The 19,173-nt window shown below is 43.8% G+C and overlaps 1 protein-coding gene across 5 annotated transcripts in view; it reads right to left on the bottom strand.

Moving 5' to 3' along the window:
• The window catches only part of PDE5A (phosphodiesterase 5A), a 708,225-nt gene that overhangs the window by 144,025 nt on the left and 545,027 nt on the right, over positions 1-19,173 (bottom strand). For 3 of the 5 annotated variants that reach the window (XM_085634223.1, XM_085634240.1, XM_085634234.1), the window contains exon 11: positions 16,049-16,108. In XM_085634223.1, coding sequence (XP_085490349.1) covers positions 16,049-16,108 — 60 coding nt within the window. The remainder of the gene's footprint in view (positions 1-16,048; positions 16,109-19,173) is intronic. The other 2 variants (XM_085634230.1, XM_085634249.1) reach the window with 1 other exon arrangement.

The raw sequence follows: 19,173 nt of genomic DNA, 5'->3' as shown, positions 1-19,173 counted from the left end.
TGGGCAGGCAGGAAGGGCAGTGGCAGCACAACAGACTATGGAGGGCAGTGGAAAGGGGGCAGGGGCATCAAACCAACAATACAGGACTGGCAAGAGAGACTGTGTCAATATAATAGACCATTGTGGGCAGAAGGAAGAGGCAGTGGTAGTACAACCATACATGCCAACAGACCCGTTTCAGCCAGGAAACATCCAATGTTTTTGAGCTCAAATGGTCTTTATTTGATCTTTCTCCTGTCTACAATCTCCTCTTTTTCAATGTAAATCAAAGAGGAAAATCAATACCCCGTTTTTTTTTCAAAATCTCCCTCTTACCAAGTTCAAAATGTTCGCAAGTATGGTACATTGGATCATGGTAGGCAGGAGGAATTGGGATAGGGACATGGACTCGGATAATAGAGGACAGGAGGGACATGGAGAGGTGCACCTAACTGACCCTACAGGGCAGGCATCAGGGTTTGCAGCAGCACAATACACCACACAGCGCATGCGGGATGGGAGTGCAGCACAACAATCCATAGAAAGCAATAGGGAGGGGACAGGACCATGCACATGGACAACAGAGAACAGAGGGGAAAGAGGCAATGGTAGCTGGCTGACCATAATGGACAGACAGGAGAGAAAGCTGCAGCATAACAGACCATAAAGGGCAGGAGGGATGGATCAGGGGCATTACAATGGAACAGACAAGCCAGGACGGAGGGAATAGGGGTCTGCACATGGAAACAGAGGGCTGGGGGCAAGGGGGCAGGGCAGGAGCAGCAAGTTGACCATGGAGGTCAGGCAGGTTGGGCACTAGAAACAAGACACACCATGGAGAGCAACAATGAGACTATGATGGCATACACACAGACCATGGAGGGAAGGTGAGAGGGGGTCAGGGGCAGCTAGCTGACCACACAGGGAAGGTGGGAGGGGCCATGGCAGCACAGAAGACCATGCATGGCAAGCGGGAGGGTTAGTGGAAGCACAATGGCTATGATGGGCAAGAAGGAGGGTGCAGGGGCATGCATAAAGGACCATGGAGGAAATAAGGGAGGGTCAGGACCTGGGCACAGATAAGAGAGTTCAGGGGAAGGGGCCTCACAACAGACCGCACGGGGCAGGCAGGAGGAGCAGTTGCAGCACAACAGACCAGGGAGGGCAGAAGGGTGTGGCAGTAAAATGAACCATGGAGGACAGGAGGAAGGGGATAGGGGCATGGCATGTGGACAGGCAGGGTGGAGGTGGCAGGGACGGGTTACAGTCATCTGACAATGCTAGGTAGGTGGGAGGGGAGTGCAGCTTAACAGAACACTGAGAGTAGATAGGAGTGGCAGGTCCATGGAACATGGTGGGCAAAAAGGATAGAGCCGGGGCATGAACACAGAGGGCAGGGGGAAGGAGAATAGGGGCAGCAAGCTAAGCACAGAGGCTAAGCAGGAGGTCAATGATGGGCCATAGAATTGGGCAATGGAGGGCAGGAGGAGTGGACTGGTACATCATGCTAAATGGAGGGCAGTGGCAGCACATCAGACCATGCATGGCAGGAGGGAGGAGGCTAGTCCGTGGATTCAGACAACAGAGGATATGGAGGAGGTGGATGGGACAGCAAGCTAACTGTTCAGAGAAGGTGGGTATTAGGAACTTTATTGTTTTTAAAATGTGTGTCTGTGCGAACTACTTAAAATATGAACAAGTATGCAGCATAATCTCACTTTTATTCAGGAAGAAGAGGACGTTTGTGACTATGACTCCGGGCTCACTTGGCAGAAACACCCTCTGACCCTCCACCCCCATCGCAAAATGTAATGCCCGTGAAAAGGGTAGGTGGACGCAGTGTTATATAGAACATAGTCCTGGGAGCACGATTGAAAATGAAAACTAGATATAGTATATGGTATAAACTATGCACCAAAAAGTGTGATATAAGATGAACCGGGGCGTGAAATATAATGTGCAATACATTGTGCGCAATGACAGATTCATTGAAGAGCGCGAGATAGCACAGGCACTAGCGTGTGCTATGCGATATGCGCCTTGGAGTGTAATATGCACAGGGCAGTGTTGTGTAACCTAACTAGTCTCTAAAGTTGTAACATAAAATATGTGCTGGGGAGTGTAACGTTGCATATGCACTGTGACAAAGATATGGATCCCAGATTGTAATATGTATGGCATAGCACTGTGCGTTATAACATAGGCATCGAGGAAGGCACGTTAGATGGGGCAATATAACCCGTGTGAAGGCAAGTGTGGCATGACATATTCACGGGGTGGTGTTACAGTGCACATGGGCTAGAGAGTGTCATAGCATACGCACTAGCTGGTGAAATACAACACAGAGGTGTGAGGCACTCGGCGGGCACTGGTGGGTGTAACACAGCATTGGGCTCAGCCAGGAGCACGCTGTGACACTCAAGTGAGGTTCGTCTCCTTTCCAGAGAGTAAAATAAAAAGTATTACACATCCGGCGGTGGATGTGTGTTTTATTAACCGTGAGGGGGGTTTCTTGCCTAGTTTGGTCGAATTTTTGTCGAATCCCCTTTGAATGGCTTGGTGTGCGTGTATATTAAATGTGCCCGTCAATAGCTACCCATGTTTGTATAAATAAACCCCAAGGTGTTCTACTTGGAGAGTACCCACCGGCGGGGGCTCCGGGAATAGGCACGGTAGGGCGTCAGACACGTCAGAGCCTTACTAGCGGTGTAAATACATTCCATGTGGATTCATTCTATGCATAGTCGCTTTTTAATGAATATCACGCAAATCGTCATGGTGATAGGTACATACGGTTTGTCCAGCATGTCCTAGGTGTTTCTATAAATATATATTTTTTAAAAATAATAAAAATCAAAGGCCGGCTCCGGGGGATGGGGTCCCCGGGGCCATAAATGGCCTGAGGAGGGGGGCAACGCAGCCCCCTCCTAAAGAATTTTTTTTAAAAGGCCATGACCCGGGGGTTGGGGTCCCCAGGGCCGATTAAGGCCTTGGAGGGCCAAATTTATTTTTTTCAACAAAAAAAGTTAGGGTGCAGGCCCTGGGAGATGTGGTCTCCAGGGCCAGTAAATTAGAAAAAGAAGGGGGGCCACACGCCCCCTCCTTGCAGCACTCTGCAAACGCGCCCCCTGGCCAGTTGTAAGTTGGGGAATTAATTCCCCTTCAATACTGAGGGTCCCTGAGGGCCAACTAACCCAACAGGTATCTCCAGTATGCGCCAGGGAGCTGCGTTGCAGACAGGTGTTCTGAGGCCACGCCCCTTTTTTCACCTCTATGCAATGCAGCTCTGTGGCGCTTACTAGAGGTACCTAGTGGGCTAGTTTGACCCTAGGGACCCTTAGGATTCAAGGGGACTTAATCTTTCAACATAGAACGGCCACAGGGCGCGTTTACACAGTGGTGAAGGGAGGGGACGGGGCCGGAGGTGACGTGTGCAAACACGCCCTGTGGTGCATTTTAAGTTGGGGAAATAATTCCCTTTCAATCCTGAGGGACCCTGGGGGCCAACTAGCCCACCAGGTGCTTCCAGTAAGCGTCACTGCTCTGCGTTGCAGAGAGGTGGTGCAGGCTGTGCCCCTTTTTACACCTCTCTGCAATGGCGCTTACTGGACGTACCTAGTGGGCTATTTTGCCCCTAGGGACCCTCAGGATTCAAGGGGACTTAATCTCCCAACTTAAAAAATGGCCACAGGGCGTGTTTACACAGTGGGGAAGGGAGGGGACGGGGCCTGAGGTGACGTGTGCAAACACACCCTATGGCGCGTTTTAAGTTGGGGAAATAATTCCCCTTCAATCCTGAGGGCATCTGGGGGCTAACTAGCCCACCAGGTGCTTCCAGTAAGCGCCACTGAGCTGCGTTGCAGAGAGGTGGTCCAGGCCGTGCCACTTTTTACACCTCCCTGCAACGCAGCTCTGTGGCGCTTACTGGAGGTACCTAGTGGGCTAGTTGGACCCTAGGGACCCTCAGGATTCAAATGAACTTAATCTCCCAACAAACAACGGCCACAGGGCGTGTTTACACAATGGTGAGGGGGGGGGGGTGGGGCCTGAGTTAACGTGTGCAAACAAGCCCTGTGGTGCGTTTTAAGTTGGGGAAATAATTCCCCTTCAATCCTGAGGGACCTTGGGGACCAACTAGCCCACCAGGTGCTTCCAGTAAGCGCCACTGAGCTGCGTTGCAGAGAGGTGGTCTAGGCCGTGCCCCTTTTTACATCTCTCTGCAACACAGCTCTGTAGCGCTTACTGGAGGTACCTAGTGGTCTAGTTGGACCCTAGGGACCCTCAGGATTCAAGGGGACTTAATCTCCCAACTTAAAACAGCCACAGGGCGTGTTTACACAGTGGGGAAGTGAGGGGATGGGGCCTGAGGTGACGTGTGCAAACACGCTCTGTGGCGCATTTTAAGAGGTAGTTTTAATCCCCTGCCCCATTATATACTAGGGGCTTACAGAGGAGGTCATGCTGATCACAGGGGGACCCCAATGCATAGTGTTCCCTAGTGTATGTAGGTGTTTTCACTGTATTCTGAGTATCTTTTAACATAGCACTGGCTCTAGGACTGGTTAGTCAGACTCAGTTACCACCAGTATCCGTCTGAAAAAGTTGAGGGTACAGGATGATTTTGCAACAAGGCTTCTGTCTGCTCTTCTGTTTGTTCTTTCTGCACGTTATCCTTCTTCCTGCACTTTTCTTCGTCTTTGAGGACTTGTGTTGCTTCTTTCTGCATTTCTTTTTTTTCTTTCTGTGCGTTTTTTCTTCTTTCTTCACATGCCCTATCTCTGTAGGCATAGTTAGAAATTAGCATTTAAAAAACCTTTGAAATTCACTGAAAAAACCATAGGTTTCAGGCACGTTATAGTTAGGAATTAGCATTTAAAAAACCTTAGAAATTGACTGAAAAAACCATAAGTTTCAGGGGCGTTATAGTTAGCTGGACTTTTCACTCGTACAAAACCATTGAAATTCCCCCGTTATAGTTAGTTCAGCTAACTATAACTCGCGCGCCCACAATGCACTGCTGATGACGTCACATATTACATCACTCATGACATGGTCAGTGACATCACTCATGACATCACTGATGACATCTCAAATGACATCACTGATGACATCATCCTTGCTGATAGAGTGGCAGACCTCCTCTCCCCCTAATATAACCTTTGATACACACATTCAAAAATAGAAACTAAATTTTCAAAACAATGGACATACCAATATCAGTTACAACAACCTATTCAGTAATTCTAAGATCCACATACACATCCACTCATTCACCAACAGTCCTATACAGTCACTCATACATGTACTCACTCATCATATGTACTCATACACCTATACATCCTGTTACACAACGCCACTCATCCATAGAGTTTCTCACACACATAGTCACTCATGCTAATAAAGAATCAAACATCCATTTACTTGCATATACAGTTATACACACACCACCACACTTACTTCTACAGAAACTTACACATACTTAGTCTTTTAAACAATCACTTATAGAAACACATACTTATTCATACAGGAACTCTTTCAATCTCTCACTCTCACATATACTCACTTATATACACCAATAATCACATATACTAGTTTAAAACATATGTAGTTACTCATAAAGACACTATTGAGACAGTCATTCACTCACTAACACACCCATGCACACACTCATCCACCCATACAGTCCTGCACACATGCTGGCTTCAACACATACAAACAGTGAGTCACTCATTCATGCACCTATGCACTACGTAATACCCCCCACCGAACCATACAGACACTCAGACACTCATACTGATACTCAAAAAACCAACTAATAACCTATATAGACACTCAAGTAGCTACTCACCAACCCATGCAGCCACTTATACACAAAGTGAGAGACTGATACAGATATTTACATATTTAAACATTACTCACTAAGCCATGTATTCACTAAGATACACTTAATCAGTCAGTTATACAATCAATTTTTCAAAAACAAATCATCCATTTAGACACTTATATACCCATTTATTCTTCCATCGACCTTGAGATATACATATATAAAACATATGTAATTTTCAGAAAAACACACATTCACTGGTTGATGTCATCAGTGATGTCATCAGTGATGTCATTTGAGATGTTATCAGTGATGTCATGAGTGATGTCACTGACCATGTCATGAGTGATGTAATATGTGACGTCATCAGCAGTGCATTGTGGGCGCGCGAGTTATAGTTAGCTGAACTAACTATAACGGGGGAATTTCAATGGTTTTGGACGAGTGAAAAGTCCAGCTAACTATAACGCCCCTGAAACCTATGATTTTTTCAGTGAATATATATATATATATATATATATATATATATATATATATATATATATATATATATATATATATATATATATATATATGAATATGTATGTATATATATATATATAACAAAACTCAGTTTCAGAATTGATAAAATGTCCTCAAAAAACAGAAGCAGACCCAAAATGCGGTGAAGAATCCAAGTGATTTATTTAAATATTAAATATGAAAAACACCATCGCCGCCATTACGCGTTTCAGCCCGTCACAGGCCTTGGTCACATGATGCGCATCACAGCGGGTTTACCAATTATATCTGCCTTTGTGAGTCACATGTGCAACAAGTGGTCAAGCATAGAAATAAACAAACAAGCAACATGTCCACTGATAGTCTGTTTTCACATGGCTATACCCAACCTAGTTGTAATCTCTGTATAAATACATTGTGTTACTAGACTAATGCTATTTACAACTTCATCATTTAAAAGGGGAGTTTGCTTGTAAAAAAACAATGACTCATTATAAAAACGTCTGGTGTATAAATCATTTGAACTATCTCATGACACGCATAATGCAACTTAATATCACCATTGTAATTGTTTAAAACCCTTTTATTTTGGGAAAAAGAGGGGATTTGTTATTCACAATTCATTTTCATATATGAAAGACATGTTGCTCCTTCCGTAATATTGCCCAAATGGGCCATTCTCTTTAGACCCTTGCTAAAATAAAGTGACTGTGCAAAAAAAGTGCAAATATGCATATCTGTAACTAGAAGTCACATCTGTGACATCATTCGTTAATAAATATACAGTGCAATTATTATTATGTATATTATGTATATATATATATGTATATATATATATATATATATATATATATATATATTTGATTGCACCAGAATTACAGAGGATATATATATATATATTCACTGAAAAAAACATAGGTTTCACACACGTTATAGTTACGAATTAGCATTTAAAAAACATTGCAAATTCACTTAAAAAACCATAGGTTTCACACATGTTATAGTTAGCTGGACATTTCACTCGTAAAAAACCAATGAAATTCCCCCGTTATAGTTAGTGCAGGCAACTATAACTCATGCGACCGCAATCCTCTGCTGATGACGTCCAATTCGACCAAAACTATGCAAGAAACCCCCCTCACGGTTAATAAAACACACATCCACTGCCGGATGTGTAATACTTTTTATTTTACTCTCTGGAAAGGGGACGAACATCACTTGAGAGTCACAGCGCGCTCCTGGCAGAGCCCAATGCTGTGTTACACCCACCATTGCCTGCTGAGTACCACACACCTCTGTGTTGTATTCCACCAGCTAGTGCATATGCTATGACACTCTCTAGCCCATGTGCACTGTAACACCACCCCGTGAATATGTCATGCCACACTTGTCTTCGCACGGGTTATATTGCCCCATCTAACGTGCCTTCCTCGATGCCTATGTTATAACGCACAGTGCTATGCCATACATATTACAATCTGGGATCCATATCTTTGTCACAGTGCATACGCAACGTTACACTCCCCAGCACATATTTTATATTACAACTTTAGAGACTAGTTAGGTTACACAACACTGCCCTGTGCATATTACACTCCAAGGCGCATATCGCTTAGCACGAGCTAGTGCCTGTGCTATCTCACGCTCTCCAATGAATCTGTCATTGCGCACAATGTATTGCATATTATATTTCATGCCCGGTTCATCTTATATCACACTTTTTGGTGCATAGTTTATACCATACACTATATCTAGTTTTCATTTTCAATCGTGCCCTCAGGACTATGTTCTATATAACACTGTGTTCACCTACCCTTTTCACGGGCATTACATTTTGCGATAGGGGGTGGAGGGTCAGGGGGTGTTTCTGCCAAGTGAGCCCAGAGTCACAGTCACAAACGTCCTCTTCTTCCTGAATAAAAGTGAGATTATGCTGCATACTTGTTCATATTTTAAGTAGTTCGCACAGACACACGTTTTAAAAACAATAAAGTTCCTAATACCCGCCTTCTCTGAACAGTTAGCTTGCTGCCCCATCCCCCTCCTCCCTATCCTCTGTTGTGTGAATCCATGGACTAGCCTCCTCCCTCCTGCCATGCATGGTCTGATGTGCTGCCACTGCCCTCAATTTAGTATGATGTACCAGTCCACTCCTCCTGCCCTCCATTGCCCAATTCTATGCCCCATCATTGACCTCCTGCTTAAACTCTGTGCTTAGCTTGCTGCCCCTATTCTCCTTCCCCCTGCCCTCCGATGTCTTTGTGCATGCCCCTGCTCCATCCTTTTTGCCCACCATGTTCCATGGACCTGCCACTCCTATCTACTCTGAGTGTTCTGTTGAGCTGCCACTCTCCTCCCACCTGCCTAGCATTGTCAGATGACTGTAACCTGTCCCTGCCATCTCCACCCTGCCTGTCCACATGCCATGCCCCTATCCTCTTCCTCCTGTCCTACATGGTCCATTGTACTGCCACACCCTTCTGCCCTCCCTGGTCTGTTGTGCTGCAACTGCTCCTCCTGCCTGCCCCGTGCGGTCTGTTGTGAGGTCCCTTCCCCTGAACTTTCTTGTCTGTGCACAGGTCCTGACCCTCCCTTCTATCCTCCATCATCCTTTGTGCATGCCCCTGAACCCTCCTTCTAGCCCATCATAGCCATTGTGCTGCCACTAACCCTCCCACTTGCCATGCATGGTCTTCTGTGCTGCCATGGCCCCTCCCACCTTCCCTGTGTGGTCAGTTAGCTGCCCCTGACCCCCTCCCACCTTCCCTCCATGGTCTGTGTGTATGCCATCACAGTCTCACTGTTGCTCTTCATGGTGTGTCTTGCTTCTAGTGCCCATTCTGCCTGACCTCCATGGCTATCTTGCTGCTCCTGCCCTGCCCCCTTGCCCCCAGCACTCTGTTTGCATGTGCAGACCCCTACTCCCTCCCTCCTGGCTTGTCTGTTCCATTGTAATGCCCCTGATCCATCCCTCCTGCCCTTTATGGTCTGTTATGCTGCAGCTTTCTCTCCTGTCTGTCCATTATGGTCAGCTAGCTACCATTGCCTCTTGCCCCTCTGTTCTCTGTTGTCCATGTGCATGGTCCTGTCCTCTCCCTCTTGCTTTCTATGGATTGTTGTGCTGCATTCCCGTCCCGCATGCCGTGTGTGGTGTATTGTGCTGCTGCAAACCCTGACGCCTGCCCTGCACGGTCAGTTTGGTGCACCTCACCATGTCCCTCCTGTCCTCTGTTATCCAAGTCCATGTCCCTACTCCATTTCCTTCCATGATCCAATGTACCATACTTGCGAACATTTTGAACTTGGTAAGAGGGAGATTTTGAAAAAAAACTGGGGTATTGATTTTCCCCTTTGAGTTACATTGAAAAAGAGGAGATTGTAGACAGGAGACAGATCAAATAAAGCCCATTTGAGCTTAAAAACATTGGACGTTTCCTGGCTGAATCGGGTCTGTTGGCATGTATGGTTGTACTACCATTGCCTCTTCCTTCTGCCCGCAATGGTCTATTACATTGCCACAGCCTCTCTTGCAAGTCCGGTATTGTTGGTTTGTTGCCCCTGCCCCCCTTTCCACTGCCCTCCATAGTCTGTTGTGCTGCCACGGCCCTTCCTGCCTGCTCAGTATGGTTAAATTGTTGCCTTTGCACCCTCCTACCTGCCTTCAATTTTCAGAGTCCGTGCCCCTGGCCTCTGCCTCTCAACAGTATCCTAATGAACAACTAGATTGCTAACATTCTATATTTATTACAAAAGTGTGGAACGCCTGACGTCATCTTGATGAAATCAAAACTGTAATACCTAGAGCATTTCCTTTAGAAATTACATATATGAGAGGGTCTTATTGGCATCAAAATTATGGTTAGTGCTCTAAAAGACTAAAATAAGGACATATTTTCTGAGTTTTCAAATAGCGACAAAGCACTTTTAAATTATTTGTTATCTTTATGTTTTTTTATCCAGTTGACCACTTGATTAAATGTTGCCCTTAGGGGAGAGGATGTGGTGTTACTTCCAGAACTGCAGACTTTGCAACTGGGGAACCAGGTTGGAGTTTCTGCAACAGCTCGACATTCTGTGATTCTGGTCAAATCACTTAGTCTCCCCATGTCTACAACCAAAATGAATATGTTCTTGTGTGATGTAACCAATGCTCATGAAAGCACTCCAATACCTGACAAGTCTGCACTATATAACACTGCAAAAACACAAAATAATAAGTGTTTTGCACACTTCTGTCATTGGGCTATATTTGGGCTACATCTGGGTGATTTTGGGCTACATTTGGGCTCTTTTGTCTCCGGTGGCCATCTTGGGAGATTTATTTGTTATGAAGTTTCCTAATTTCCTCATGTACTGCAGTCTCCTCAGTAGGAAATGCTTTCAGTTTTTTACTTTGATTCCATCATGAAGGTATTCAGATATGTCACACATTTGCCATAAATTCTGAAAGTTAGCACTCTAGTTGCTCATTAGATCACTGTAGTAAAACTACTGTTCACCATGGAAGTCTGCTCCTGGTATTAAAAGTGCATGTTTCAGTCTGCATGTCAGAATTTTTTAATGAAATAGAAGAGGATTTGAGAAGTCACTCAAAATGTGCCCTCATTTTCTTTCTTCAGCATTAATCATAATTTCTATGGCAAAATGAAACCCCTCATTGTGTTCCTTTTTAAATTAAATGTTTTAAGTGTTACCAGTTTATTCCAATCAAGATGGCTTCAGGTGTGCCATACTTTTGTCATAATGAAGACAGTAAGCGCTCTAGTTGTTTTTAAGAACACTCTGGGACATTCTCTCATTGGGCTATACTTGGGCTACATCTGGGTGATATTTGGGCTACATTTGGGCTCTTTTGTCTCTGGTGGCCATCTTGAGAGACTTATTTGTTATGAATTTTCCTAATTTCCTCATTTACTGCAGTCTCCTCAGTAGGAAATACTTTCAGTTTTTTACTTTGATTCCATCAAGAAGGCATTCAGATGTGTCACACATTTGCCATAAATTCAGAATGTTAGCACTCTTTTTGCTCATTAGATCACTGTAGTAAAGCTACTACTCACCAGGGAAAACTGCTGCTGGTATTGAAAGTGCATGTTTCAGTCTGCATGTCAGAATTTTTTAATGAAATAGAAGAGGATTTGAGAAGTCACTCAAAATGTGCCCTAATTTTTCTTTCTGCAGCACTAATCCTACTTTTTATGGAAAAATGAACCCCCTCATTTTGTTCCTTTTTAAATTAAATGTTTTAAGAGTTACCACTTTAATCCAAGCAAGATGGCTTCAGGTGTGCCATACGTTTATCATAAGTAGGACTGTTAGCGCTCTAGTTGTTCTTTGGAACACTCTGGGAAGCTGCAGTAGAACACAAAGGAATCAACTGACAGTCTCTGCCCTTGTTGGATGTACATGTTTTACTGAGAATGTCAGACTTCATTCTCACATGACTGAGAAAGATAATGTGAATTTACAGAAAATAAGCTCTCAGTTTAGCTTATAGATCACCTTCCAAACCTCTGTGGGAAAAGCATGAGAAAATATTTTTCTCTCAATCATGATATCCCAGCAGAAGGCTTTTTCACATGGTGAAATCACCTTAGAACATACCACAATTCCTAAAATGAGTATGGTACCATCAACAAATGATTTATAATGTAACTAAAGTCTTAAAACCTTCTGTTAACTGCAATGCTTTTTAATGAGGTGCTATCATGTATATTGGTCCCAAGAGAGCTGCCAACACTTCTTGGATGAAGTGCTGACAGCCAATCAGATCTCAGGATGAGATGTGTGGTTAGGCTCCGCCCACATATATATATGATTTTACTTTTGATTTTCTCAGGAACTACTGAACAGATTGACACCAGACCTGCAAAAGGCACTTCCCTGACCTGAAAACTACCTCTCTGCCAAATTTCAAGTAATTCTGTTCAGCCGTTCGGGCTGTACCTTGGACTAAAGGTCCCTCTGGAAAATTGCATGGGGAAAACGCGTTTTGGGACCCCCCTTTTTTCTCGGCCCCCAGTTGACGAATCACCCCGAGACTTTCAGGGTAGGAGCGGAGCGGAGCACCCCACCTATTTTGAAAATTTTGCGAGGATTCGTCAACCGGCGCCAAAGTTATTCCAAATAGAATGTTGCGGATTTCCTATGGAAACACGGTCCTAACTATAACTATCTACTGGCGACTGCCAGTAGATAATATATATATATATATATATATATATATTCACTGAAAAAACCATAGGTTTCACACATGTTATAGTTAGCTGGACATTTTACTGATAAAAAACCATTGAAATTCCCCCGTTATAGTTAGTGCAGGCAACTATAACTCACGCGACCGCAATCCTCTGCTGATGCTAATACTGTATTTAGACACTTATTTGCCCATGTCTTCTTCCATTAAATTTTAGCTATACATATATTACAAATATTTTTTTTTCATAAAGACACATATGTCATCAGCAGAGGATTGCGGTCGCGTGAGTTATAGTTGACCGGCGCCAAAGTTATTCCAAATAGAATGTTGCGGATTTCCTATGGAAACAGGGTCCTAACTATAACTACCTACTGGCGACCGCCAGTAGGTAATATATATATATATATATATTTATTTATATATCACTTAAATAACCAAGGTTACAGGGACATTATAGTTCGGCTCAGATTTCTCTTGTACAAAGCAAACTATAACTTACAGCCCCACAGTGCACTGCTTATGACCCCACATATTACATCACTCATGACATGGTCAGTGACATCACTCATGACATCTGAAATGACATCCCTGGTGATACCACTGATGACATCGTCCTGTGTTTCGTAAAAAAAATTGAGACTTAAAGACATATACTAAGCTACAACACAAGTTAAATTACTATTCTTTCTGTATTAGTAATTAGTCATACTAGTTCCCTCATATCTAATATGAGTGGCTGTCTGACTGTCTGCATCACTGTGTGAGTGGATGTATGAGTGGCTGTATGGGTATGTGAGTGGCTGTATGGATGTGTTAGTGGGTATGCGAGTAGCTGTATGGGTGAGTGTGTGGCTGCTTTGGAGAGTGAGTGGCTGTGTGAGTGGCTGTATGGGTATGTGAGTGGCTGTAAGGTTGTGTTAGTGGGTATGCGAGTAGCTGCATGGGTAAGTGTGTGGCTGTTTTGGAGAGTGAGTAGGTGTGTAAGTGGCTGTATGGGTGAGTTAGTGGCTGTGTGAGTGGCTGCATTGGTGTGTGAGTGGGATTGTAAGTGGCTGTATGGGCGACTGAGTAGCTGTATGAGTGGCTGCATAGGTGAGGGAGTGGGTGTGTGAGTGGCTGTATGGGTGAGTGAGCAGCTGTTTGAGTGTGTGCATAGGTGAGTGGGTGTGAGTGGCTGTTTTGGAGAGTAAATATCTGTGTGAGTGGCTTTAAGTGTCAGTGAGTGGGTGTGTGAGTATTTGTATGGATGTGTGAATGGTTATGTAAGTGGTTCTGTGGGTGTGTGAGTGGCTGTATGGGTGAGTGAGTGGATGTGTCAGTGGTTGTATGGGTAAGTGAGTGGGTGTGTCAGTAGCTGTACTGGTGAGTGAGTGGTTGTTTGGGTGAGTGTGCAGGTGTGTGAGTATCTGTATGGGTGAGTGAGTGGCTGTGTGAGTGTCTGTATGGGTGATTGAGTGGCCGTGTGAGTGGCTGTAAGGGTATATGAGTGGGTATATGAGTGGGTGTGTAAGTGTCTGTATGTCTGTATGACTGGATGTGTGAGCGGCTGCATTGGTGAGGGAGTGGGTGAATTGGTGGCTGTATGGGTGAGTTAGTTGGTGTGTGTGTGAGTGGCAGTAAGAGTGAGTGGTTGTGTGAGTGGCTCTATGGTTGAGTGATTGGCTGTATGAGTACTGGTATGGGTCTGTGAAGGGGTATGTGAGGTGTTGTGTGAGAGTGGAAGTGCTTGTATGAGAGGTTCTATGGGGTAGTGGGTGGTTTTGTGGATGATACCATCAGTGATGTGAGGGCACTGTAAACATGTTACTCTGAGTTTTTGCCCAGCGAGTGCGAGGGCAATTCTGAACTTTTTAGGTCCATGACAGCCATGGTTAAAACAGTCAAACTGACAGAAAGGACAATGGAAGAAATTATTTGAAAGAGATACCCTAAATTCGGTGCCCTTCCAATACTGTTACCAGGATCAACTGTAAGGCTTTTCTTGATAGTGGAGCAGTTATTGGGACTGCCTGTGGAAAAACTGTAATAGCTCACTCTCTAAGATAGTTAGGAATCAGAGAGGAGGATGACGGGCATTTGCTAGTATTAGGCAGACATCCATTTAGAGCCCTCCTCTAAATGAGACTAACAATATTTTGTTTCTAGCATTCAGTGCTTTTGTTGGTTGTACATGTGGTCTTGGTTGTACATCATAATATCTACTAGAGAACTATCGTGCTACACGAACACTTTGGCAAAATACTGACAACCGGAATATTGTGGAAGAAAGTATATATTGAGAAGTACAGATTCCTTGTTCCTAACCCCTGGGTGCCTTGAATATATTTATTTTGTCAAGGAACAGATACGTTAAATTATCTACAATAAATCTACAAATTACCCATCTACACTTGTTGATATTTTGGTCAGCAACATTTTTGCTGCAACATTTTAGTTACCATATTTAAAATTCAATAGTCCTTTACCTTACGGTGATCTCACTCGTACGTTTCCGAGCTTCAACTACTCTTTTTCTGAAAATATTTTTTTATTCAATTTTGCATTGGTAGTAGTAATCCAACAATGACACAGTATTGATACACGGTAAACCCACCCCTAGGAGACTGCTACAGTGTAATCAATGATGAACAATTTAATAGATAACTCCCACCAAACCCCCCCAAACCCCCTATACAGATAGGAACTTCAACTGCTCTTGTTCTTTGTTGCAAAGAATTGCTTCTATCCTCTGTTCTTGATTTCAGTAAGACACTCTCTCCTCCCTCAGTCATCCCCTTGTGATGGAACATCCACATGGGCCCACAAAGTCTTTCACAAGCACCTGTAGTTAGAATATCACCTCAGCAGCTTTCTTCCAAAGTTACTTCTAAATTGTGCAGTGTTCGGGCTGCCAGGATTTCCCATTATACAGCAGGCTTCATGCTACTGAGAAGGGGACTTGGCCACCCAATGTTTGTGTTTGTAAGCTATCTACCCATGATGGACTGCTGAGCTGTACCACATTTATCGGGTCCCGCATGGCATTAACTTTTATGGTCTGTTTACACAAGTGCTTTCACTTTCCGCTCTCTAATAGAACATTATCCGGTGGTTTGCTTTCTTCACTTCCAGAGCTGGAGCGTGGAAGGAGGCCTTATTCTGTGAAAAGCGAGGTCACGGCATGAGGAAGGAATTCGCAGCTCTCTGCCAGCGCTCTTCCGGGTCTGCAGTCGGTGCCAGCAGACGGACACAGAAAAATAACTTTATAGGTTTCTGCTGGAGTCAGTTTTTTGGGGGTAAAATACACTTTCAGTGGACCAATTTCATTTGGCAAAACATTGACCTGAAAGGACCAGCAGCTAAGCCCGGCAGGTGAATCAATTCAGGTCTGAAAAGATGAAAATATTTGACAAGCCCCCAAAAAACGTCTCCCTACAGACCACAGAATATGTACATGCAATATCTGCAAAAATAAAACCGACTTAAAAGGCGAAAAGAAACTACTGTAAAACTTCCTTTTTCAAAATTTCAACTGAATAGTTTGAAGGAAAATAAATATGTTTTACCGCTGTTACCTGCAGCTCCCTCGTCTCTTCCTCGGCAGCAGAGGCGTGATAGGAGAGAACCTACGATAGAGAGGCTGAGTTAAAACAAAGTCTTAATAGAGACATGGAAAGAAATGGAGTGCAAAAGGGAAATAACAGAAAAACAGTCACATGTAGTAGCTTTTTTTAACAATCAAGTCGACGATTCAGGGTTGTTAAATCATACACCGTGTGTTGAACTGATGTATAGAACCCGTGGCAGAACGTCAATTTCCCAAATTTCTATTTTCGGGCAAGCCAGCCTCCAGATGCAGAGCTTTAAGTGGGCCGGGCCCTGCCGGTGCTCAGCACCTGCAGGTCTAAAAAGCAGATGCTGAGACGGGTCCGTATTGTGCTCTCCATTTTTGCCCTCACACTCGGGATGAAAAAAAATCTTAACTCAGCAGCAGTACCAACCTTCACTACATCTGATGTAATTTCGAAGAGATTCCTGATAGTTCTTTCAGTCTCATCATTTCAGAATATAAGTATTTTTAATATTATATACACCGAAGCCATAGTGGTTGCTTATTTATCCTATGCAACTAAAGGTACTTGTATTACAAATCTGGAGGCAATGACAGAAGCAGCAAATTACCAGTCGGGTTGCACACTATGCTAAGCACAGATTTTTAGCTCATACTTTGTAAGCCACGCCCCCCACCCCCCCAGTTTTATCATCCCACTGAAGGCCCTGTCCAAATGGACTCGTAATTTATCACTACAAGTGGGTGCTGACACAGTCATGGATTCAATTCAGTTGAGTAACCGATTTGTAAATGTATCCTGGCTGAAAATTGATCATTTTAAGATTCTTCAGGATATATATTACACTCTGAACCGATTATTCAACCCGGGATGTCGGGCCAGCTCGGAATACTTTCGGTGTGGTGAGCTGGGCGCAGATGTGGCACATATTTTCTACCCTTGTGGGGCGTTGCATCAGTACTGGCAAGGGGTCTGCGATGAGATTTCCAGGGTTACTCTAAGTTGTATTCTTCCGTCCGTCAACAGATTATTTTTGGAACATCGGGAGAGTTCCCTCAGAGGTAAAAGGTATTGTTTTTTTATAATGTTCACAGCTAGGATTCTGGTTGCATATCTCTGGCTTGACTCAAATCACACTGCAATTCAGGAAGCTTTACCGGCTCCCCGTTCACAAGCACAGCCATTTTCAAACTTCTCATTCACCCATACAAAGCCCTCACAACACAGGAACAGAATACCTGAACAGACACTTTCACCAACCTTACCTGACACCTACGCTCTGCCTCATTCTCACTCACACACACTCCCTGAATCCGCAAAAGTAAAACTGGAGGTCACTAATTCTTCTACAACACACAAAAGCTAAAATACAATGTCCCCCAAACTACCAGAGCCTCCTTCTCACTTCTTGAGTTCCACAAGAAGCTGAAGACCTGGCTCTTGAAATAAGCACCTTGGGACCACACACCTAAAAACCTGCCCAAGAGATTGTATAACTTCTCGGTGATTCTGTGACGTTTTAATCAATGTATCTATTTTTAAATATGATTTTATTGTTTTACTCTTATGTATATTTATTGTGCCTGCAATATATTATTTTTTCATATAAACTGAATAAAAGAATTGAGACTAACTGACTAACTTCAGAGCATCTGAGTTATGCTTGGCCATGTTATGTGAAGCTGAAAACTACACGCGGCCAACCAAGCTTCCTCAAATTAGACTGCCCACAAATGCTTATTGTGAGATATTGTGGCGACAGAGCACACTAAGGGGGAGTAGCCAAAACATACGATTGACAGAGGAGGCCTGCAGCTGACATCTGATGATAATTATAATCGAGTTCTGTGAGGGAAACGTGTCCTTGTGCAAAATTTGCACACTCTAACCTTATACCTTTCACTCTGATTAACATTTCACATGTGTAAGGAGTAGTATGAATTGGCTATGTATTTTTTTAATTTAAATTTATGACATAATACAAACGAGCACAAATCCAACATTACATGGACATTCATAGAAATTTAACCATGTCCATTCATAGGGACGATAGTATAATAATTAGACATTGCCGAAGTCTTGCTATTGCCATGATACTGAACCTGTAGGAACCCTTTACCATGTCTTATCTGCATTGATAGTCAAAGCCAATGCCATCTGGTGCACAATTGAATGCAGCAAAACAATGTATTAGAGGCATTTCAGGTGCTTCTGCCTCACCCTTAGCAACTCACAAACTCCACCGGGAGTTCTGCACCCTTCTACTACGCCCCCCCATCCTACACAGCAGCAGGCAGTTCTTCAGAGAGTTCAAAATGTCTCTGGGACTGGCTGAAGGTGGTAGGAGTTTGGCATGTAGTTCAGTTTGTTTTTTGCAGTAGACCAATGAGTCAATCCATTTTTTATATTTGGGGGATCTTCCTATGCCCCAACAATTGGCAACCTGTTGTTTTGCTAGTGCCAAGTTGGTGTATGACTCTGCTCAGCCTCTTATACACTGGTGATTTGGTCCCAGTAAGTCACACCCAGGTGGGGATGTAGTGCCTGCTTAACATCACACAGGAATATTCAACTGAGAATGGCCTGACTATCTATTTAGAATAAACAAAAACTATGCAAGGAGAAAACCCCTCACTTTGTATTGGGCCAAGAAGCGGATTGACCCAGTGGATGAATACAAATATCTGGGTGTCATCATTCTTAAAAATGTGTCATTCGGTCCTCAGAAAGAGGCAATGAAGAGGAAAGGAATAGCTCTGGCAATAACATTTAAGAAACGAAAGAGAAAACTATCAGGACCGATGCTGATGCTATTTCTTCGGATAGTGCACGCCAAGCTGCTACCTACAATAGCTTACGGGAGCGAACATTGAGAGGACAGGATGCTATCATCTTGGATAGCATCATGATGAGAATGTATGGAATGATTTTCAATCTCCCCAATTACAAATCACCGGTGGGGATTAGGCTGGAATGTGGCCTGCAAATTTAGCCTATATAAAGAGCTGGAATAGAATCAAGAAGGCAGCCCCCAATACCTTGAATTTCCATCCATAGCAGGAGTTGCAGAACAGGGACAATTTGGCTGCCAAAGAATATCTTAAAGAATGATTATCTGT

Source organism: Triturus cristatus, chromosome 2_1, assembly GCF_964204655.1.
Source record: "Triturus cristatus chromosome 2_1, aTriCri1.1, whole genome shotgun sequence".
Classification (NCBI taxonomy): domain Eukaryota; kingdom Metazoa; phylum Chordata; class Amphibia; order Caudata; family Salamandridae; genus Triturus; species Triturus cristatus.
Note: the sequence above shows the minus strand (reverse complement) of the source record. Positions and strands in the feature narration are given on the sequence as shown.